The sequence below is a fragment of the Natrix helvetica genome (genome assembly GCF_964273705.1).
Source record: "Natrix helvetica genome assembly, chromosome: 5".
In the NCBI taxonomy this organism is placed as follows: Eukaryota; Metazoa; Chordata; class Lepidosauria; order Squamata; family Natricidae; genus Natrix; species Natrix helvetica.
This window is the reverse complement of record NC_138551.1, coordinates 90,514,874-90,539,025: the sequence shown is the minus strand read 5'-3', so window position 1 is coordinate 90,539,025 and position 24,152 is coordinate 90,514,874. Positions and strand designations below refer to the sequence as shown.

At 46.0% G+C, this 24,152-nt stretch overlaps 1 protein-coding gene across 1 annotated transcript; it reads left to right on the top strand.

Annotated features, from left to right (window-relative positions):
* Positions 1-22,249: 22,249 nt before the first annotated feature.
* NEUROG3 (neurogenin 3) lies at positions 22,250-22,954 on the top strand (the record flags this gene model as incomplete). Its single annotated transcript, XM_081954102.1, has 1 exon — positions 22,250-22,954. The coding sequence occupies one exon, from the start codon at positions 22,250-22,252 to the stop codon at positions 22,952-22,954; it is 705 nt and encodes a 234-aa protein (XP_081810228.1).
* Positions 22,955-24,152: the final 1,198 nt, after the last annotated feature.

Sequence of the window (24,152 nt, the reverse complement as noted above, 5' to 3'; positions counted from 1 at the left end):
CAAACAGATTTTCTAGTTCATTTTTGTGATCTAAGTTTTCTCGATGTTGCCTCTTCTCCCCCCACCAGCAAGGCTCCAGCACCTCCCGTGTCCTGTATATCCCGTGTAGTGTCATCAGATTTATCCAGGAGGACTTTGTTTTTTTCCATGAAGGCCTCAGCTTCCATAGTTGTGTTAATTCTAACTCTAGTGTCCTCCCAGAATATCAGCATACCTTCTGGCATGAGCCATCTGAACCACACCCCTTTCTGGTATAATTTCTTCACTAGAAGCGAGTATTTTTTTCTTTTATCTCTAACTTTCTTTGGGATTTGTTTCAGGATGGCTATTTCTCTATCCTTGTATTTTAATACTTGCCCCCTTTGTGCACTCAGAATCTCATCGCTTGTAGTCTTTCTGAGAAATTTAATGTGGACCTCCCTTGGAACATTATGTGTTCTGGCGTATGCTGAGTTTACTCTATAGACCAGATCAATATCCCACCCCAACTGTTGTCTGTCTTTTTTGATATATTCAGCCAATAATTTTGTCATAATGTCCCTCAAGTCTTCATCATCAGCCTCAATTACATTTTGAAATCTAAGGAAAAAAGACACCCTTTCAAACTCCATTTTTATCTGATGGTTCTCAAGTTCTTGGTTTCCTTTCTGGATGCCCCCCCCCCCCACCTCCCTCCTCATCTCAGCCGTCCCCTCCTCCAAAAGTTCCAATCTTTGTGTATTTTGGGCCGTTCGGTTCTGGTTTTCTCTGAGCTGTTCATTCATTTCTTTTAGTTGATTCTTCAGTTCCTCCTGCCCCTTTAAGATCGTTTGAAACATCTGTTGGGTTAGGTCCACCTCAAGGGGCTTAGGCTGGAGCAAAGATGTTAGTGTCTGTTGTCCACTGGGGCTGGACGCTGAGGATGTTGGGGCAGAACCAGCAAAGCCTGGTTTCCCCGGTGGTGGTTTTTTTGGTGCCATTGTGGTAAGAAAAGCTCAGAAATGTCTGTGTCAATACAGGGAAAAAGCGATTGTAAAAGTGGATAGCTGAGAGAGGTCACGAGGCAGGCAGTCCAGACAAATAAAGGCCTTTTCTAAAGTCTAAATCCAAGCAATAAAATCCATTGTTCCAAGTCCAGGATAAAATGTATCAAGAGATATCTCTGAGTGTCACGGAGACAAAGACAAAATGCCAGCAATTTCTGTGGGTGGAGTCAAATTTCAAAGAACATGAAGACAGCGGAAGTGTGCCATCTTGCCTTGCCAGCACCGGGATCAGAAGGCAACAAACCAAAAGTTTTCAAAGTTTTCAAAAAGTCAGATCATCACCTCATTTTCACAATTGCAGTAAAATAAATCTGCTACTTGCTATGAGTGTGACTTCATTCCAGAGCTCACCCCCCCTCCTTCTCTGGGGGCAGAGAGCAGTTTAGAGCCGCTTATCCAAGGGGGGAAAAGATCCCCCTCCCTCCAATCACACTTCCCAGGAACGGATTGAATGTGTTTTTTTTTAAAGCTGACAGTCTTTTTTCCCCCCTTCAGTCAAGAAAGGGAACAGGGGGAATTTCCACCTCACCGCATTGCAGCTGCAGCCTTCAAATCGTCAATCTCGCCCAGCTGCCTCGACGCGAAAGCGCAGGAAAGCGCCTCCCCTTTTGCCTCCTGGTGCCTAGGGCAATGCAGGGAGCCCCCCCCCACGGCCACCGCCGACACAGGGGACCCCCCGCTAGCCACCCCCTCGGCAGGGGCCCCTACGAGGCTCCCTGTGCCCTCCCGGTCAGGGGGGAGTCCACCAAGAGCGCACGGGGCGAGCAAAGCATGACCGTTGCGATCCGCAGCCGGAACTGGAAGTCTCTTACCACAATTGTTAAGTGAATCACTGCAGATGTTAAATTAGTAATTTGTAAATTAGTAATAGATTGTTAAATGAATCTGGTTTCCTCATTGACTTTGCTTGTCAGAAGGTTGCAAAAGCTGATCACATGACCTCAGAACACCGCAACCATCATAAGTATGAATCAGTTGCCAAGTGCCTGAATTTTCATCATGTGATCAAAAGCATGCTGCAACAGTCGTAAGTGTGAAAAATGGTCATAACTCAGCTTTTTCAGTGCTGTTATAACTTTGAACAGTCACTAAAGGAATAGTTGTAGGTCAAGGACTATCTGTATCTCAAAATACCCTTTTAAAAATAATGCGATAAAAATTACCACTTTAGTTTATCAAATGCTTTGGTGTCTAAAGAAACTATAGTGATGTTAAATTATTGTTTTTAATATGTTATGATCTATGATATTCATATTTATAGTTTTTATCAATCTTCATTAGACATGAGCAGCCTTTCTACAAACATGGTCTTTGAGTGGCAGGCAAAGGATCATGTCTTCAAATTGGTGGGACCAAGTTAAAGAAATGGTTTGAGCTATGACAAAAAATTAATTTAAATTAATTTAATTTAAATAATTAAACAAATAAATTATATAGCTTTGATATAATTACTACCATCTTTTTTTCTCAATAAAATTTACAATTTGGTGGCATCTTTGAATTCTGTATTCTTTGTAGAATAAGATAATTGTCTCACTGACAACTCAGATTTTGAACTCATCTAATATTTTATTTATTAATTTATTTGTTTTATTTATTAAATTTATTTGCTGTCTGACTAATATTTTTGGCACAACTCCTAGAAACTGATCTTACTCTTGTTAGTTTACGTTAGATTATGTTATCCTACTATAAAAGCCATTTTTCTAATAAGTTTTGATATTATTTGTGAAATTTTCTATGACTGGATGTTGTTTTTCCTTTAGAATTCTGTGGAATACTATAATGACTTAAGAGAATATTCTTTCAATTATGAATAATCCTCAATGTATCACCCATTCATTTAGTGGCCATCCAAAGTCACAACAGCATTGAAAAAAGTGACCTGACCAGTTTTCAAGGCTTATGCCCATGGCATATTTGCCGGAATGGCAGCCCTCCGCTCCAGCATGTGCGTCAGCCAGCTGATTTTTGGCCTCCCGGAGGGCCAGAAGTGGCCATTTTTGCCCTCCCCAGGCTTCAGGAAAGCCTCTGGAGCCTGGGGGGGGGGGAGGCATGTGCATGTGTGGGGGAAAGAATTACATGTGCATGCACAGGTGTGTGTGTGGGTTCCACATGCATATGCAAGTGGGTTGGCATGCATGCATGCGCAATAGCGCACGCATGCAAAGCTTTGACACACCTGTAGAAAAAGGTTAAGCATCACTGGCTTATTCCATTGCAGCCTCCCCATGGTGACATGATCAAAATTTGGATACTTGGAAACTGGCATGTATTTATGACAGTTGCAGTGTCCTGGGGTCATGTGTTCACCTTATGTGACCTTCTGATAAGCAAACTCAATGGAGAAGCCAGATCCACTTCACAACCGTGTTGCTAACTTAACAACTGCAGTGATTCACTTAACAACTTTGGCAAGAAAGGTTGTAAAATTGCAGCAAAATTTACTTAACAACTGCCTGGCTTAGCAATGGAAATTTTGGGTTCAGTTATGTTTGCAAGTCAAGGTGTACCTAAATGTGGTGATTCCTTTTTTAACCAAACTCAGACTACCATATTTTTCGGAGTATTAAGATGCATCGGAGTATAAGACACACCAAGGTTTTGAAGAAGCAAATTTTTTAAAAAAGTAGGTAGGTAGATAGAGGGATAGAGAGGGAGAGAAAGAGAGAGAAACACAGTAGATAGGTAGGGAGAGAGAGAGAGTAGTTAGGTAGGTAGGTAGATAAAGGGATAGAGAGAGAAAGAAATAGAGAGAGAGAGAAATACAGTTGATAAGTAGGGAGGGAGGGAGAGAGAGTAGGTAGGTTGGTAAGTAGAGGGATAGAGAAAGAGAAATAGAGAGAGAGAAAGAAATACAGTAGATAGGTAGGGAGAGAGAGAGTAGGTAGGTAGGTAGATAAAGGGATAGAGAGAGAAATATATATAGAGAGAAATACAATAGGTAGGTAGGGGGAGAGAGAGAGGGGTAGGTAGGTAGAGAGAGAGAGGGATAGAGAGAGAGAGAAATATATATATAGAGAAATACAGTAGGTAGGTAGAGAGAGAGAGTGGGGGGTAGGTAGGTAGGTAGATAAAGGGATAGAGAGAGAGAGAAATAGAGAGAGAGATACAGTAGGTAGGGAGAGAGTGTGTAGTTAGGTAGGGAGAGGGATAGAGAGAGAAATAGAGATAGAGAGAATTACAGTAGATAGGTAGGTGTTTCTGCTGGCACAGCACTTGATCAATGTAATTCTCATCAATCAATTAAAGGGCTTTCCAAAAGGAAAAAAAAAGTTTTTGTACTCTGCAAACCTCCCCAAAACGGCCCGTTTTTCGCAAAAACGGGCCCATTTTTTTCAAAGGCATGAATAGCCTTGGTGGGGCTTGCAGAGTGTTCCTGGGAGGAGTGGGGGGTGGGGGAATGAGCAAAAAATGCTCCATTTTCCCGAAAACGGGCCCGTTTTTCGTCAAACAAATTGCATGCATAGCCTTATGGAGTGCTGCTAGAGGCTGGGGGGGGGGGGGGGGAACAGGCCGTTTTTTGCTCATTTCTGCTCTCCCCAGCCCCCAGGAGATCTCTGAAAGCCTCCATAAGGCTTTGCACGGCCTTTTTGGTGAAGGGGGTGGGGCTTTGGGAGGCAAAAAATGTTGTATTCAGTGTATAAGACGCACCCAGATTTTCAGCCTCTTTTTTCAGGAGAAAAGGTGCGTCTTATACTCCGAAAAATATAGTATATGATCTTCCGTAACATTAAAAGGGTTAAAAGATTTAAGCCATGTCATAAACATAAAAGAGTTAAAACCTTTTTGTATTTACAGATGACAGATTAACAGAGTTGGAAGGGACCTTGTAGGTCATCTAGTCCAACCCCCTGCCCAAGCAGGAAACGCTACACTTATAATGGCGAACCTATGGCATGCATGCCACAGGTGGCATGGGAAGCCATATTTGCTGGTACGGCAGCCCTGAGTTCTGGCATGCATGTGTGTGCTAGCTATCTGATATTCTGCCTTCCGGATGGCCGAGGGAGGCCGTTTTCACCCTCCCCTGGCTTCAGGAAAGCCTTGGGAGCCTGGGGAGGGTGAAAAACAGGCCCAACGAGTCAAACGGAAGTTCGTCCCTGAACTTCCAGTTGGAGCGTTGGGCCATTTTTCTCCCTCCCCAGGCTCCAGGAAAGCCTCCAGAGCCTGGGGAGGGCAAAAACTCTTCCCCCCCCTAGTGCAGGGAATCGTGTAAGCATGCGCGGGGCAGTTGTGTGCATGCATGTGAGGAATAAGGGTCGTGCGTGCTTGTGCAGGTGGGTGGGCACACAATTTTGGCACACCTTTAGAAAAAGGTTAGCCATCACTGCCCTACACCATTTCTGGCAGATGGCAGTCCAGTCTCTTCTTGAAAGCCTCCAGTGATGAAGCTCCCACAATGTCTGAAGGCAACTTTTGTTCCATTGGTTGATTGTTCTCACTGTCAGAAAATTCCTCCTTATTTCCAGGTTGAATTTCTCCTTGATCAGTTTCCACCCATTATTCCTTGTCTGGCCTTCAGGTCCTTTGGAGAATAGCTTGACTCCTTCCTCCTCTCTGTGGCAGCCCCTCAAATATTGGAACACTGCTATCATGTCTCCCCTGGTCCTTCTCCTCACTAGACTAGCCATGACCATTTCCTGCAACCGTTCTTCATATGTTTTAGTCTCCAATCCCCTAATTTTTCGCCCTCTATTTTTCACCCTCTGGAGGCTTTCCTGAAGCCTAGGGAGGGACAATAAAACAGGCCGAATCTCCAGTTGGCTCACTGGGGCTGTTTTTTTGCCCTCCCCAGCTTCAGGAAAGCCTCCAGAGGGTGAAAAATGGCCTCTCCAGGCTTCAGAAATCCAGGATCAAACTTCCGGTTGGCTTATTGGGCCTGTTTTTTGCCCTCCTCAGGCTTCAGGAAAGCCTCTGGAGGCTGGGTAGGGCGCAAAATGGCCCCAACGAGCCAACCGGAAGTTTGGAAATGATCTGTTTCTGGCTTCCAGAGGGCCTTGGAGGGCGGGGGAGGCTGTTTTCACCCTCCCGAGACTTCAGGAAAGTCTCCGAAGCCTGGGGAGGGGTCATGCGTGCATGCACGGGGGGAGGGGTTGCACGCGCATGCGCAGGTGGGTAGGAGAATTAAATTGGTGTGGGCATGTGCACAGGCGCAATAGCACACGTGCACACAATTTTGGCACACCATAAGAAGAAGGTTTGCCGTCACTGGTCTAGACATACCCATTTCCTGCAACCATTCATCATACATTTTAGCCTCCAGTCCCCTAATCATCTTGACTTCTCTTCTCGGCACTCTTTCTAGAGTCTCAACATTTTTGTATCATGGTGACCAAAACTGGATGCAGTATTCCAAGTGTGGTCTTACCAAAGCAGTATAAAGTACTAGCACTTCACATGATCCTGATGCTATCCCTCTGCATCAATATATGACAGCGAGCACCATGGTAGCAGCTTAGGAGTAGCCAGTAACACTGAAGCAGCCACACCTTTCATTCCCCCAGGAGTCGTGGATCCCAGGTTTTATTTTTATGATTTTAATTTTTTAAAATACATTTTATTTTAAACACATATACACATAAACAAAACAAGAACGTAGATTAAAACAACAAAGGAACCATGCATTCCATCATACAGCAGTTCCATATCGGTATGTATATACAATTGATCATTCGCCTCCTATACATTCCTTTCTTACATTCATGGTCCCCTTATTCTTTACTTATTTATATATACTATTCCATATATATTCGTACTTAACTGTTTATATCAGAATATCATATTACCTATATTGTTCTTTGTGTTCTAACTATCTTTTAACTACCATGTCCTAATTAATCTTAAGTACCATATTTTTCGGACTATAAGATGCACCGGTGTATAAGATGCACCAAGATTTTGAAGAGGTAAGTAAGAAAAAACAAGTTTTTGTCCTCCCCGGCCCCCAGGAGCACTCTGTAGGCTTCAGCAGGGCTGGGGGAAGGCAAAAACACCCCAGTTTTTCACCAAAATGGGGGTATTTTCCCCTTCCCCCCAGCCCGGCTGAAGCCTGCAGAGTGCTCCTGGGGGATGGGGAAAGGCAAAAACGCCCCAGGTTTTTTTTGACCATTTTCCAAAAAAATGGGATGTAGGGGCGGGACTTTGGAAGGCCAAAATGGCTGTATTCGGTGTATAAGATGTAACAACATTTCTACACTCTTTTAGGGGGTGAAAAGGTGCGTCTTATACTCCAAAAATATGGTAAATCTTACCTTATCCCTCCTTCCTAATACCTCTATTACATCACTGTTTAAGGTTTCCTTAATTCTTGTTCCTGTCCTCTAACCATTTGTACCATTTGTTCCAAGTTAGATAATATTCTGATTCCTCCTTTCCTTGTATTTCTTTCATCATTTGTCCATCTCCGGACATTCTAAATTTTTTCTTATCACCTCATTTTCCTTTGGTACTAGATGGTGTTTTTTCAATTTTGGACAAACGTTATTCTGGCCGCAGTTATTATATGCAGAATTAAGTATTGTATTTCTCTACTATATTTTTTTGTGGTTATACCGATAAAAATAATTCCTGTTTCCAATCTATATCTCTTATTTCTTCGAGCCATTTTTTAATTTTAGTCCACTATTTTTTCACCCTCTTGTATATCCACCATGTATGATAATAAGTCCCTCATTATCATGTATCCCAGGTTTTAGATGCATTCTGTACGATAGACCATTTGAGGAACCTTGCTTCAAAAAATTGTTGCCCTAGGACTGTACGGCAAACATATGGCATGCATGCCAGAGGTGGCACATAGAGCCCTCTCTGTGGGCACACGCACCGTCACCAGCTGTTCTTCCGGTTTCCGGCACACGCATGCACGCTGGCCAGCTGGTCTTCATGCGTGTGCTGGAAACCCGAAGAGCAGCTGACTGTAGGAAGTTATCACCCAGCCCTCTCCCAGAAAAATGAAATATCCTAGGAAATATTGAAAAGGCAGAATATTATATTTTCCTGGATGTGAAAAAGGGAGAAACACATTTTAAACACAAAGTAAATTCCTGCAGCTTCCTGCCCATCCCCACTTTGTCAATGGGCCATTAAGAAGGCCAAGCTAGTCCACTTTACATAATAAAGAGTTCTCCTCTTCAACTCCAGAGTGATGGGATTAAGGCAGGATAATATTGCCTTTTACTCAACTGACCACATGGCATCTGAGAACTCAACCAAACCTGGATTCAAAACTCAGCCTAGAGGGTTGCCCTTGCACGGGCCCATGGGAGTCTGGCAACCAATCAGAATACATTTCTTACACAGGAACAGGAAACAGATAGGTGGGGCAGAACAGATTATAAAAAGCCCTGCAAGCCCTTCTTCACTCTTCTCTTCCCTTCCCTTCTATTCTTCTCCACCAACATTGAAGCATGTGATCACCTTTTCCGTTCAGGACTCAGGCCATGTAGTCCTGTCCACCATTAAAACCATCTTTCCAAGCAGCCTCCATGTCTCCAGTGTCTTTTTCCCCACTTGGAGCTGAACCCAGAAGGACATTTCTTCCAACATGACGATGGCATGCATGTCCACAGATGGTGTGCATGCCCACGGCATGGACAACTGGTCTTTGGGTTTCTGCCATTCCGGCATGTGCAAAGACCAACTAGCTGGCATGCATGTTTGCAGCGGAAACCCAAAGACCAAGGCACCTGGTCTTCAGGTACTGGCACTCCATCTGGGCACTCGGTGCCGAAAAGGTTCTCCATCACTACCCTAGGATGCAATGTTTTAACCACATAAAAGGTCATGATGAGAATTTTAGTAACGTATAGATTTCATGGAATTCATGATTGCTCAGTTATTGGCTTTGTAATGTTGCCTCATGCACCTTTTGTGAATTCTTCCTATTTTGGAAAGTTTTATTTATTTTTTTATCATCTATGAATTTGTTTAAATAAAAGAAACAAAAATATTTTTAAAAGCTTTCTATTTTCTTCTGTAGGAAGTTATCACCCAGCCTTCTCCCAGAAAAATGAAATAGCCTAGGAAATATTGAAATGGCAAAATATTACATTTCCCTGGATGTGAAAAGGAAGAATCATGTTTTAAATTGAGAGTAGCTCCCTGCAGCTTCCTGCTCCCACCCACTTTGTCAATGGGCCATTAAGAAGGCCAAGCGAGTCCCTTTACATAATAAAGCGTTCTCCCCTTCAGCTCCAGGGGGATGGGATTAAGGCATGATAATATTGGCCCTTTACCCAACTCCCCACATGGCATCTGAGAACTCAACCAAACCTGGATTCAAAAAGCAACCTAGAGAGTTGCCCCTGCATGGCTCCATGGGAGTCTGACAACCAATCAGAATACAAGATCAAGATCAAAGGCCAGAGAGGGCATAAAACCAGGGACTCAGCATCTCAGTCCTTCCTTCTCTTCTTCTCCCCAACATTGAAGCATGTGATCACCTTTTCTGTTCAGGACTCAAGCCATTTGGTCCTGTCCACCATTAAACCATCTTTCCAAGCAGCGTCCATATCTCCAGTGTCTTTTTCCCCACTTGGAGCCGAACCCAGAAGGACATTTCTTTCAACACTTTCTTTTAAAAATGAGCACCTTTGGAGGTTTGAATGAATGGTAGGGGGGAGGGGGATTAAATTGCCCTTGTGCTGGAGACATGAGCTAAATCCTTTCTCCCAAACAGTTATTTTTTTTTAAAGAGATGGCAGATGTGATTATACAGATCTCTGAAAAAATGGGAGGGGGGTTGGCCTTGAGTCAAATTTCAGTTTTAATACTTGGTTCCAGTGAAAGGCATAATATTAAAATTCTTCTAAGTAGCAAAATCTGTGTAGTAAAAACAACACAAGAATTCCCGTTTAAGCCTTTTGCCCCAGAGACAAATCCTCTCATTTGCCTTGCAAATTTGAACAGCCCTATTTTTCATCACTGGATTGACACTTGTATTGTACAATTTCAGATATTCACTGGCCTCTCCTCTTACAATAAATAGAAACCATGTCAGTTATATGACTGAGGACTGTTTAATAAAATCCCTGAAAAAATTGGAATACTGGGAGGACAAAAGTTATCTCGAGAACATCTAGATTAAGTCTCTCCATAACAGGAAGTGACTTATTATGCCTCCGTTACTTTTCAACCCAGTAGATTAGCAGATAACTAGCTTTTGTGGTTCCAAAAAGCAGAGTATGTTTTAATGGCTGGTCTAAATCAGGGGTCTCCAACCTGGGTGACTTTAAACCTGGTAGACTTCAACTCTCAGAATTCCCCAGCCGGCTGGGGAATTCTGGGAGCTGAAGTCTGCCAGGCTTAAAGTCGTCCAGATTGGAGACCCCTGATCTAAAATGATCTATCATTCATCGTGTCAATACAATCAACCAATGACATGGCAAGAACATGGACTTCCTTCCCATACTTGAAAAATGTCCTATTGCCAATATGATTATGAAGTCGTGATTGGATTCATCTGCAAAAGCAGGGATGTACGTCCCTAAAGGTTCTCGTTTTTGCACATATAATGGTTAGCACCCCTTACACACAGTTTGGAACTAGGACTTAGGACACAACTGAAGAAATAGAAAGTCACAGGCCCACAAACAGTCTTGTAAGGGCTGAAGCAGGGAAAGAAGTTGTCAAGCTAGACTGAATCTTTATGTCAATATTGAACTGATGTCTTTCAATCTCAAGACTGGGGAGAAATGGCCAAATTTCCAGCGAGTCTAAAAAGCAGAAGGAAAAGTCCTAGAAGTTAAACCCTGCAAATGAAACATCAACCAATCAGAGAACTTGATTTCTGGGTTCTGCAACAGGCTTATCCTCTTGTTTGTATATGACTTCCAAGTTCTCTGCCATAGGTAAAGGTAAAGGTTCCCCTGGCACATATGTGCTAGTCATTCCCAGCTCTAGGGGGCGGTGCTCATCTCTGTTTCAAAGCCGAAGAGCCAGCGCTGTCCGAAGATGTCTCTGTGGTCATGTGGCCGGCATGACTAAACACCAAAGGCACACAGAACGCTGTTACCTTCCCACCAAAGGTGTCCTTATTTTTCTATTTGCATTTTTTATATGCTTTCGAACTGCTAGGTTGGCAGAAGCTGGAACAAGTAACAGGAACTCACCCCGTTACGCGGCATTAGGGATTCGAACCACCAAACTGCTGACTTTTCTGATCGACAAGCCCAGCGTCTTAGCCACTGAGCCAACGCGTCCCTATTTCTCTGCCATAAAGAAACTTATTAGCTATTTTTTTGTCTGTGAGCTTCTGCTGCAAACAAGCTCCTAAATATGGCCTTGGGGTCTAAAAAGCTGATTGCTATTGCTATATATGGCATGGTATTTGACAACTGTATGGTTCCTGAATTCATAGTTAGGAATGGCTCATCAGCCATGGTTTCCACTTTTTCACTTATGGTACCTAGTCCAAGTTGAAGTCTAATTGGATGTTTTGGAATACAATTTCCAGACCAATGTTAGCCAACATGGATGATGGGAGCTGGCATCCCGCTTGTCTGTTGAACACAGCATTAAGGAAGACTAGAATTATGAATTCTCACATCTAGAATGTCTATCTAGTGAGTGTCAATTCATTCTAGCTCAATCTTCTGCTGTGGAGATTATCCATATATTGTTGTTAGTTGTGCAATTGTGTCTGACCCATTGCGACCCCATGGACAATGTTCCTCCAGGCCTTCCTGTCCTCTACTATCCTCTGACGTCCATTTAAGCTCACGCCTACTGCTTCAATGACTCCATCCAGCCACCTCATTCTCTACCGTCCCCTTCTTCTTTTGCCCTCAATCGTTCCCAGCATTAGGCTCTTCTCCAGTGAGCCCTTCCTTCTCATTAGGTAGCCAAAGTATTTGAGTCTCATTTTCAGGATCTGGCCTTCTAAAAAAGAGTCAGGATTGATCTCCTCTAGGACTGACCGGTTGGATCGCCTTGCAGTCCAATATATTATCCATATAGTCAGATAATATTTAGGCTACTCTACATTAAATTAGCAGATGAACTAAATAGCAGATGAAATACTAAAGTACAAATATCCTTTGCCTTAAGGGTAGCAGGTACAGATTAAACTAGCTCATGTTTGAATAAAGAACTAAAGGTATTGGTGAAAACCAAAAGAAAGAGTATATGATGTATTCTCTAATTTCTTAGCAAATCTCCCTTTTATCCTTTTACCTCCCAAAATAAAAGCAAGATATTTCTTGGGCATTTGGATAATTGGTTCCTTTTTGAGGTACAGTTTCTAGTAACACAGTCTTCTCTTTCCGAGGCTAAAAGCAAAACATTGCTCAATTATTTTCCCCAATATGCTGTTTAACATCTTTTCTGATGTTGCTGCTGTTAATTATCACTTGATTTAAGTAGTGGCTTCAGAACAGAAGTTCAGAAATCTTGGAAAGTCCCCAAACGTGTTAATGTGAATTTACTGGCTTATCCACATTCAGTGGGGGGGGGGGACGACGACAGGGGGACAACAAAATACTGTAATATTCAACTATGGGAAATGATCAGGAAGACTTTTCCATTTGTTTGCTCTGCTTTGGTTTTTGCAACGATGCAGAAGTTGGACAGAGCTTAGACTAGTTTTCATGAAAGAGATTTTAACGTATTACGTAATGCAATTCGCAAAATCTTTGTTGTTGTTATTGCGAAGTTATGTCTGACCCATCGCAATCCCATGGACAACGTTCCTCCAGGCCTTCCTGTCCTCTACCATCCTCTGGAGTCCATTTAAGCTCACATCCAGCCACCTCATTCTCTGTTGTCCCCTTCTTCTTTTGCCCTCAATCTTTCCCAGCATGAGGCTCTTCTCCAGTGAGTCCTTCCTTCTCATTAGGTGGCCAAAGTATTTGAGGATCTTCAGGATCTGGCCTTCTAAAGAGCAGTCAGGGTTGATCTCCTCTAGGACTGACCGATTTGATCGCCTTGCAGTCCAAGGGACTTGCAGGAGTCTTCTCCAGCACCATAGTTCAAAGGCCTCCATTGTTTCGTGCTCAGCCTTCCTTATGATGCAACTTTCACGGCCACATATTGCAACTGGCAAAACCTTAGCCTTGACTAGACACACTTCTTTTAATATCAGAAGCAGTGGACCAAACTCCTTTTTCGTTTTCATCCAGTGGGATGTCTTTCAGTTACACTGAGAGCACAACTCCCAGAATTCTCCGTCAGCTTGATATTCTTGTTTCAGAAAGTACATTGGAAAAGTGGGGCTCTGCAACCCCTTTCCCCAAACTCTTAAGCACCTTTTCTAACCTTTCCTAATTCCAAATAGTGAAGGGGTGGAACACAGCTAGTTTTGGCAACTTGAAGATAGATGGACTTCAATCCCCAGTTTTCCCAAGTCAGCATGGCTGGCTGGGGAATTTTGGGAATTGAAATCCATTCGCCTTCAAGCTGCCAAGGTTGGGAAACACTGGTCTGATGCGTTATCTCTGAGTTTCTCTCTTTGGGGATGGATGATCTGCAGGTAGAAACCCGTCTCTTATTATAAAAGCAACTTTGAATGTCCTCTCAGAATCAACAAGAGCGAACTGGCCACCTTTTTTTGTGCCTGGTTGCTTATCATGTAATAACTGCAGCTAGAATTGTATTTGCACAAAATTGGAAAATGGGAAAAATTCCGTCAGAGGGAGAGGTAGTAAAAAAAATATTAGACCAGGGGTGTCCAAACTTGGGAACTTTAAGACTTGTGGACTTCAACTCCCAGAATTCCCCAGTCCAAACTTGGGAACTTTAAGACTTTAAGCTGGCTGGGGAATTCTGGGTGTTGAAGTCCACAAGTCTTAAAGTTCCCAAGTTTGGACACCCCTGTATTAGACTGTGCAGAAATGAACATATTAACATTGGCAATTGAAGAGAAGGAAGAATTATAAGATCTGGGGATGTTTTTATCTCTGGATAGAAAACGAATATAGACAAAAAGAAACAGAAAATCGAATAATTTGGAGAAGAAGGTAGAATTATAGAGGAGGAATTGAATTAAAAGGCAATTGAAACGTAAATGTCAAGGCAAGATAAAAATAGAATTAAAATGATGTAACTGTTAAATGGGATGACACAAAGACTGTAACCAGATGACACACTGTAAGATTAACGATGTAAGAATGGTGATGGAAAAATAAAAATAAAACTTTTCAAAAGAAAAAAAAAGAATTAACAAGAGCCAGCTGGCCACCTTTTTGCGCCTGGACTTTGCATTGGAAAGTTAAATTGGGAACCCGAGAGAAAGTGGAGAAGGTGGAGAAGCAGCAGGTGTCTGTGCGTGCGTGCATTTGGGTGGAGTGGGAAATCTAAGCCCATCTATCCAACTTGACGGCAACTGTCCCCCCCCCATTGCCCGCCGTCCCCTCCCCACCTCAAGTCCTTGTTTTCTTCAAGCTTGGTGTGTAAACAGAGCGCCTGTAGGTGCGTGCGCGCGTGGGAGAGAAAGGTGCCAAGAGGTGGCTTCGCAGCGCTGGGTAGGTATGGCAGGAGGAGCAGCAGCTGTTCCCCTGGGCAGCTTCTGAAAAGCGGACAGATGTAGGCGCTCGACATATGGTCCCACAAATCACGTTCCCTGGCTAATGGCCCCTCGCCTCGCCCTAGAGTTTCTGGCTTGAGAAGGGCGGCGGTGTGTGTGTGTGTGGAGGGGGGGGGGAGACGCCGGGGGAAGCGAAGCGCTGAGAAGTTCTCCGAGCGCAACAGGTGTCCCGGCCCGTCCTCCGCACCTTTCCGATGCTGCGTCCTCTCAAAGGCCCGTTTGTCAAGCGCCTGAATAAGGGAGAGGAGAAGGAGGAGGGTCTGGGCGCGCGCGCGCAGAGGCCAAACGGGAAGGGGGGGGGGTCCCTGCAAATACAAAGCCCACCCGGTTCGACTCCCTATCCCTTGTCCCATCGCCTAGTGCCTGTTCTACCGGGAATCTCTTTCCTTTCCCAAGGAAGCGGCGTGCGCCTTGGTTTTGCCCAACAAGTGACGTATGGCGGGCCTTTTCCCTCTCCAAAACATATGATTCTTCTAACAATAAATGTGAAGTCAGAAAAATTTGGAGGTCCTTTGACCATCCAGAGGTCGGGTTTTTAGTTTTCTTGGGTTGTGGGGCGTGTGTGTGCCCGTGTGTACCCGCCGGTCTGTGATTGACAAACTACACAGGACCAGTTGGTCGCAGCAGCCTGCAAATCAGAGTCCAGATTGCCCCAACCCTTCCCCGACGCCTGGCAGGCGAAGAGTAGGATGCTCCGCTCCTCTAGTTACCATATGCTTTCAATAAAAGAAGACAAATAGGACGGAGCGATTAGGGTTGCCGTAAACCCTGTTGTAAAGTAGCAGAAGGGAGGCCAATGTAAACGCCAGAAGGGTCCCCAACTGGAAGGGCCATTTCAAGGCAGGCAGGCCTGCAAGCTGCCCGGACAGGTGTGAGGAAGAAACCAAGGCGGCCCCCACCTTACCTCGGTCAATTTTTTTATCACGTTTGTGGTCATATTGCTCTTGTTATGCTAACTGTGAGTAAACAGAAGCGACCAGCCAGTTGTGGCAATTGGAGGGAAGTTATCAGAAAATGGCACAAAGGGAGGAGTGTGGAGGCGGGAGAGAAGGTGATTGAACAATAAAGTTGCGATTCTTTTTTCTGAGCAGGTGATGGCTGCCCCCAGCCCCATGATTAATGTTTCCCCAAGGCGCTCCACTTGGCAAACTCCTGCCATTATTTATTAAACGAAATCTATTTATTATTATTTTAGCAAACAGTACGGCCAGGTGGGGCTTTCTTCTCCCTCGTTAGCCTTTGTCTGGAGGACGTTTGAAGTGGGCAGTCTAAGGGGTTGGTGACTCGCTCGCCAGATTTTTTTGTCATCCATTTGCGTGCTATAGTAGAAAAATCTGCCCGAGCTATTCAGTCCCTCCGCCGCTCTCCTGGCTGCGGATCTAAAGGGGCAGAGAAAAATCCGAGAGGGAGGAAAAGGCCCGCTTCCCATTTCCCTTGGGAAAGCACACAAAAAAGACGGTGACTCTTTCATATCTCCCTTTTGAAGGAGAAAACAAGAGCAGGAGCAGAGAACCGAACGGCTGTCGCCAGATGCACCAGGCTCCTGTCTCTCGGCGCCTCTTTCCCTGCGCCTGTGGAGATAGCCGTGCGTAAAAGGACATCCGCTCCCCTCCCACCCACCAGGTTGCCCAGCGCTTCAAGGGAGCTGAGGACGGGCTGAGCAACCCCCCAGCTGACAAAAGGGAAGGAACTGTTTCAGCACCACCACTTCCCCCATAGGGATCTGCCACCAATTCCAGCAGGGATCACCGCAGCTCACGCCAACGCCCTCGGGAATGGCTTTGGCGAAGGAAGTGCAGGTGACCTGGCAGAGCCGCCGGTAACCCGCCTTTGGCCTCATCCCAATCCCAGCTGGAGGCATCCCTCCGAACCTCGGAAGGGTCTTCCAGGGGATCATGCATTACCTCCGCTGGGAAAACTGGCCAAAGGCTCGGCCGATTTCTCAGATTCGGAAGTGCAATTGCGCACAATTCGGAAGTCATTTTTGCGCACGGAAGTGTTTCCTCCTTTTCTTTCGTTTGGGGCCTTCTCTTCAAAGAAAAAGACTTGTTAGACCTTAGACTTCCCTAGTATCAGCATCCCCTGCTATGGGCCACTTTCCTGGACTTTTTTGGCAACCCCTTTTGGCAACGATCGCAGAGATAAGGGAGAAGGAGTCGTGGCGACGTCCTTCAGCCCTTTAGTTTACAAAACAACTGGAACGCAGAGGTCTTGGGGGGGGGGCAGGACAGTTTCTCCACCTTGGCCATTACTGAAATGAAACGCTGGATTCTTTGTATGGGGGGGGCTTCTCCAAATAAGTGTTAGGACATCTCACCCAGCCTTTTCTAACCCAGATGGGTGAGGAACTGCACCTTTCATCTCCTCCCATCTAGCAGCCCTTTGCCGGTGTGGGTAATAAGAGTTGGAATTCCTCAGTTTGGTGGGCAGCTGGTTGGAGAATGACAGCTCATAAATATTAGGGGTGTTAGGTATAGGGGCGAGTCCACACCCCAAGGGGCTGAAGCCAGTGTGCATAAAGGAAACTCAACTGTGGCATCTTTAATTCTATGGTCTCCAGTCCACAACAGCAGCAGCGTCTTCTGCTCCTGGTTGCATCTTTTGATCATGGCCCTGTGCCAATGCCTTTGTTTTCACTCCAAGTTATACATGCATATTACTACAAATACTTCCCCACAGCTCACACCTTGCTTCCAGGTAGATTTCTCCATCCCCCATCCCCTTCACCCACAGGCAGTCTATGCAAAACTCAGTCTAACACAGTGGTCCCCAAGATGGGGCCCACATCCCACAGGGAGGCAATTTGATTTCTAATGGGGGCAATTTGAACCTTGTTTAAACCAAGTTAATGGCCGTTTGGGCTTCCTCTGCGTGAGTAGAGTTCACTTTTTGAGTAAAGTTAGAATTATATGTCATGGGGTGGGGAGCATCAGGATTTTAGAGATGCTTAGGTGGGGCATGGCCCCTGGAACCCCTGGTCTAGCAGTTGCTTTTACTACCAGCCAAGGGGAAAGGAGGAGGGAGGGCAAGAAAGACAAGAGATAGTTAAATAAGGAAAGGGCATTAAAGTGAAGTTAAATGGAAAACTAAATGTGTATGTGGGGGGGGGGGGGAGGACTTGAACCATCTTCCCAATAAAACTATCCATTTTCTAGAATATAAAGGGAAATATTAAAACCAGAAGGAAACTTAGTGGATTCACCACACGTCTTGCTGGAACTTTTCTACCCTGAGCTGAACAGAAAAGCAGCTACCAAAATAATAAGCAGAGGTCGAAGTGAAAGGATTTCTTTCGGCTGCTTATTTTTCGTGGCTAGGAAGATGCTTCAACCTCATCTTAATTAACCTTCTTGCTTAATATTACACTGAACATCAGAATAGCTTTGCATTGTAATAGAACAGATTATAGAACACTCACCCTTGCTATTGCATCTTTCTGCAGTAAAAGTGTAAAAGCAGAGTGTCAAGCTTTTGCTTTCAAGGCTGCTTCTGTGGGCTTTATTGTCACAATTCCACAATTGTCACAATTCCAGGGTCTCCTAAATAATTTGCTAAATGAACTTACAACTGTGGATCTTCTGGATGGTCTGGGTTATTACTTTAGATTCCTTAAATCTAAAATGGAAACTAGAGACATGGAATATATTTATGAAACATTTGCTTTTTGTATACTAAAATAATGCTGTTTAAAGGTGTGGGCTTTCTTGGCAACACCTGGGCAAATAATTCCTTTCATCCCAAAGACACCAGGATATTGGACTTGGCTCTAAAACATAAATGAGCTGTACTAAATATCAACCCTTTATAAGAATGGACCACAAGAGTGAATGTAGCCAATTCCTTGAAGTAATATCTTACTAATTATGAACTGATAAATTTGCCAATGTAGTTTGAAAGTTAGTAGTTTCTGAGTTAATACTACCTCGGGACATATTAGTTGGGAGTTCAACACATCTGGAAGGTTCTGGATGTAGAAGAACAACACAATCTTGTTGGAGCCTGGAGTTGTGCCTTCTCAGTGACACCATCTGCTCTAACAAACAGAATTGCCTTGGATAGTTGGATGGTTCTAGATTGCTTTCACAGGGCACGGAAGACCTTGGGTTAGAATAGGTGAGGTCTGCTGCTGTTAGTGTGTGTGTGTGTGTGTGTGTGTGTGTGTGCGCGCATGAGAGAGAGAGAGATGGGGGAGGGGGGAGAGAGGGAGAGAATGGGGGCATTGTTTTATCCTTTGGCATTGGAGATGGTATATTGCAGTTTTTATGCTTTTAATTCTTACATGTTGCCCAGAGTCACCTGTAGGAGATGGACAGCTGTATATATCAAATAAATAATGCCCAACATTCTAAATTGTGACTCCAACTAAGGAAGTGATTTTAGGCTTTCCGTGTTTTTCAGTTTCATCCACTTCACAGATGCAGTGGGGAGGGAAGGACAGAAATGGATGTTTGCTTCCCTAAGCTCGTTTTTGGAAGGGCAGGATAAAATTACATCAGATTTGCTCTAGTGGGGGAGACTGAGTTCTAGTCCTGTCTTAGACATGAAAGCTACCCGATTTCTTTGTCACTCCTCTCAGCACAAGGGGAAAACAGGAAGGGAAAGGCATATTAGGTATGTTTACCATCTTGAGTTATTCATAAAAATAAGAAAGGTGGGATTTAAAAAAAAAATCAAATCAAGTAGATAAATAAATAAATAGTCTTGATAATCTCAATTTCTTTTTGCCCAACTGAGCATTTTTATATCATTGTTATCTCTCTACCCCATAGAAAGATACTGTCAATACTTTTATGCCTTATTCCAAAATGCAGAAGTATCCTTAGGGATGGATACTTAGGGCATATCTAAGGACACTCTTCACAAAGAAGCCTCACCCAAGGGAATTTGCTTGAGATGATGGGCAACGTTTTGCTTTAGGATGTAGTTCTTGATTCCCAAAAAGAAGACGTCCAGGGCACAACGGATCTATGGAAGTCCCTGTCACAAGATGTGGTGATTCTCATTCTCTTAACAGGAAAACGATTATGGGACTAATGTCTCAATGTATTGAGACGAACAATAAAAGCAAGCAACTGCTTTCTACGTGGTGCTTCTGCGTTTCCCAGAGAAGCCATTCAGGTACCAGATTAGAGGAATTTTTAGTAGTGTTTCCTCTCTGCAGCTCCAACCTACAAGTATTCACTTAAAAGGTAAAGATAAAGGTTCCCCTCACACATATGTGCTAGTTGTTCCCGACTCTAGGGGGCAGTGCTCATTTATGTTTCAAAGCTGAAGAGCCAGCACTGTCCGAAGACCTCTCCGTGGTCATGTGGGCTGGCATGACTAAATGCCGAAGGCGCATGGAACATTGTTACCTTCCCACCAAAGGTGGTTCCTATTTTACTACTTGCATTTTTACGTGCTTTCGAACTGCTAGGTTGGGAGAAGCTGGGACAAGTAACAGGAGCTCACTCCACTAGGGATCTGAACTACCAAACTGCCGACTTTTCTGATTGACAAGCTCAGCATCTTAGGCACTGAGCCACCATGTCCCACGCACTTGCCCACATGCAAATCTGTAGTTAATTTCTGGACTACACAATGCATAGCGGCTTTTGAATTGGTGCCCTCCCCCCATTTCCCTAACTGCAATTCTCATCCTCATTGGATAGCATGGCTTTTCTTCTTCTAGATCAGTGTTTCTCAAACTTGGTGACTTTAAGTCCTGTGGACTTCAACTCCCAGAATTCCCCAGCCAGCTATGCTGGCTGGGGGATTCTGGGAGTTGAAGTCCACAGGACTTAAAGTCGCCAAGTTTGAGAAACACTGTTCTAGATAATGGCAGAAGTAGTTTATACATTTACATATGTGGGGGTGAGGATGGGGAACCAGATTGGAGAAGTTGGGACAAGTGTGCATGATTGTGGCTTATTCTGAGAGAAGAAAGAATCAGGATTTTAGGACAGGAAGACCGTGAATCTTTTTAAAGCGTCTAATAAGGAAGATGACACTGGTTATGTCCTCCTCGACCACAGAGTCCTGACTTTGTCCCCCTCTTCCAGGATATCTTCCAGGATAGCCAACCTCATAAGGCTGTTGTCCTTCGTGCAACGTTAGGGAGAGGAAAGAGGGAACTCCATTGGAAAGGGCACTCTTAGTGCCAAAGCCCCTTTTCCATGGAAAAGGCCTAGCAAAGCCACGATGTAAAAAAAGATATGGAGACTCCAGAAAGAGTGCAGAGAAGAGCAACCAAGATGATTAGGGGACTGGAGACTAAAACATATGAAGAACGGTTGCAGGAACTGGGTATGTCTAGTTTAATGAAAAGAAGGACCAGGGGTGACATGATAGCAGTGTTCCAATATCTCAGGGGTTGCCACAAAGAAGAGGGAGTCAAACTATTCTCCAAAGCACTTGAGGGCAGGACAAGAAGCAATGGGTGGAAATTAATCAAGGACAGAAGCAACTTAGAACCGAGGAGAAATTTCCTGACAGTGAGAACAATTAATCAGTGGAACAATTTGCCTCCAGAAGTTGTAAATGCTCCAACATTGGAAATTTTTACGGTTTTCTGCCTAGGCAGGGGGTTGGACTAGAAGACCTCCAGGGTCCCTTCCAACTCTGTTATTCTATTCTATTCAATCCTTCGCGCGTCGCTCAGGGAAAGGCGCTGGGGGCAAGCAAGATAAAAGTCGCCCTCCGTGACGACGGGCGCGCGGGACAAAAATGAGGCGAGCCTGAAGCCGGCATCTCAAAATCCACCATCCCACAGGACGCGGCGGCCTCTCCAAAAGGACAACGCCGCGTCTTCGCGCGCTCCAGCCGCCGGCCGGCCCGAGGTTGCAACTGAGGCGAAGAGGAGGCTTCCCACCTCCCCAATGCCAGCAACTACCCCTCCCCCCAACGGAGGGTCGGGAGGGCCGACGCCCAGCCAGGGGCTCGCGTGGCTGGGGCGAGTCGCCGCCTTCTCCTTGGCTTCTCTCGAGCAGCGAGAAGCCGGCACGCTCCCAGCCGCTCGGATAAGCTCAAGCGTGCCAAAAAAGCGGGCAGGCGTGGCGAGGGACGGAGGGAGGGGACAACAACCCCCCCCCCCCCCATTTCCATGCCGTCCAGAGGGGGAAATCCCACACTGGGCCGGAGCGCCGTATATGTATATATAGAGGAGCCCCACGGCAGGCGTGTGCCCAGCCCGCAGGTGCTTCTCCTGCCGTCGGGGAAGAAGGCGCGCTCCTCTCCTCTCGCCTCCAGCCTGGGCTTCTTCGGCGCCCGCTCAGGTAAGCAGAAACACCCGCCGCCTCTCTGCGGAGATTTTAATTTTATTTTTAAATTTTATTTACTTCGTCAAGCACTTATTAGATAACCCATTTAAGTGTAAACATGATTTGAATACATGAAATGGATGCGAATAAAACGGAACATTAGCTTCCTTCAATTAAGCTCTTCCCGCGGCGGGCAGCAGAGGCGGGCGAACGCGCTCTGCTTATGCGCAGAGGCCCCCTTGAGAGAAGCAACCAGACTCCCAAGTGCCGCGGAGGTGGGGGGTGGGGTGTCGAAGAGCCGAAGCGGCTTCGGGGAAGGGAGGCCTGGGGAGCCTCCGCCTTCTTTGGCGTGTCCTTCTCTTTCCAAAGGGCTCTCTTAGCGGGGTGTATGTGTGTGTCTCCCCGGGCAGCGCCTCGCCCTTTTCTAACGGCGCCTCCTCCGCCCTCTCCGCTCTCCCCTCAGGATGCCTCCCCAGACGGCCTCTTCGCCAGCCTCGCGGGAGACGAGCGAGGGAGGGACGCCCTCCTGGGCCATCTCGGACGGCGATGAGGACGACGACGACGCCTTCTCCTCCTCCTCTCCCTCGCGCGCCGCCGCCCCCGCCCGCCCGCCAGACTCTCCCGGCCGGCTTGTCCTTGAGGAAGCGGCAGCGGGCGAGCGGTCGGCCCGCGGCGGAGCACCCTGTGAGGGAGCCGTTCCCTCCAAGGCCAGGAACCGTCGAGGCAAGGGCAGGAGCGACGGCCTCGGGGCGAGCCGAGCCAAGCGGAGCCGCCGCGTGAAGGCCAACGACCGCGAGCGCAACCGGATGCACAACCTGAACTCGGCCCTGGACGCGCTGCGCGGCGTCCTGCCCTCCTTCCCCGACGACGCCAAACTGACCAAGATCGAGACGCTCCGCTTCGCCCACAACTACATCTGGGCGCTCACCGAGACCCTCCGCCTGGCCGACCAGGGCGCGCTGGCCCGGCCCAACCAGGAAGCCGCTTTCCCGGCGCTGAGCGGCTGCGCGGGCGACCCCCAAGGCCCGGGCGCCTGGCTCTGTCCCTGGGACTCGCCCGGCTCGCAAGAGAGCAGCCTCAGCCCGGGTGACTCTGCGGAGGAGGCGCGCGCTTTCTACCCTCCCTGTCTCAGGCTCCCCAGCCAGGCGGCCTTCCCGGACTTCGTCTGAACTCCGCTGCTTTGCGCAAGAGATCGAACCGTGGCCAGGATCCCGGGGAACTCTGGTGATTGCTGAGAGCCCAGGACTGCTGCCGAGGAGAGGAGAACTCCTCACTTCAGAGTCTTAGCCTTTGCCTTAAATAGGAAGTAACAGAGTTGGAAGGGACCTTGGAGGTCATCTAGTCCAACCCCCTGCTCACGCAGAAGACCTGAATCCAACCGCCGACCTTTCTGATTGACAAGCTCAGTGTCTTAGCCACTGAGCCACCTAGTCAGGCTCAAGTCTTGTCCACTTCCCTGTACTTTCCCCAAGGGAAAGGAAGAGCCTTTCCCCCAAGGAAGACTCCAGCCCCTCTCACAGGGCTGATTGAAAGAATTAGGATTTAGTGCCAAAGGGATTTCTTCCCTGGTGGTGATTGAACCATAAAACCTGGCTGTCTGATTTGATACATAGAATGCCTGCCTTAACAGGCTGTGAGATTCAGTTCTTTGATTGCTGTTAATATAATAGAACAGTATTTCTGTAGTATGATTCCACTGCAGCTGAAAACTTTTGGGTATCCTTAAATTACTTCATGAAGTATGTCCATCTTTTGAGGCTGCTTTTGCCAAGACTTTTGCTAGTGTGCATTCCAGATGAATTGGTCATTCTGGGGTGTCTTGCGGAAGCAAGAATAGGGTAAAGGTAAAAGTTCCCCTCGCACATATGTGCTAGTCGTTCCCGACTCTAGGGTGCGGTGCTCATCTCCGTTTCAAAGCCAGTGCTGTCCGAAGATGTCTCCGTGGTCATGTGGCCAGCATAGCTAAACACCAAAGGCACACAGAACGTTGTTATCTTCCCACCAGAGGTGGTTCCTATTTTTCTACTTGCATTTTTTATGTGCTTTCGAAGGTTGGCAGAAACTGGGACAAGTAACGTGAGCTCACTCAATTATGTGGTGCTAGGGATTCGAACTGCCGACCTTTCTGATCGACAGGTTCAGCATCTTAGCTACTGAAGTCTGCTTTAAACCTAGCTCTTAGACTCCCCAGTAAACTCTGGAATGAAGTTTTGTCACACTTTGCTAATTAAGGTCTTCTAAATAGTTGGAGTATGTCTCTCTTGGAAAGGTTGCCTCACTTTATATTGCTTGCATAGGTAGAGCTGTGCAAGCCTTCTCAGGCACACTTACTTGTGAGTTTAGGGAGACACGTTTTGAGATACTGTA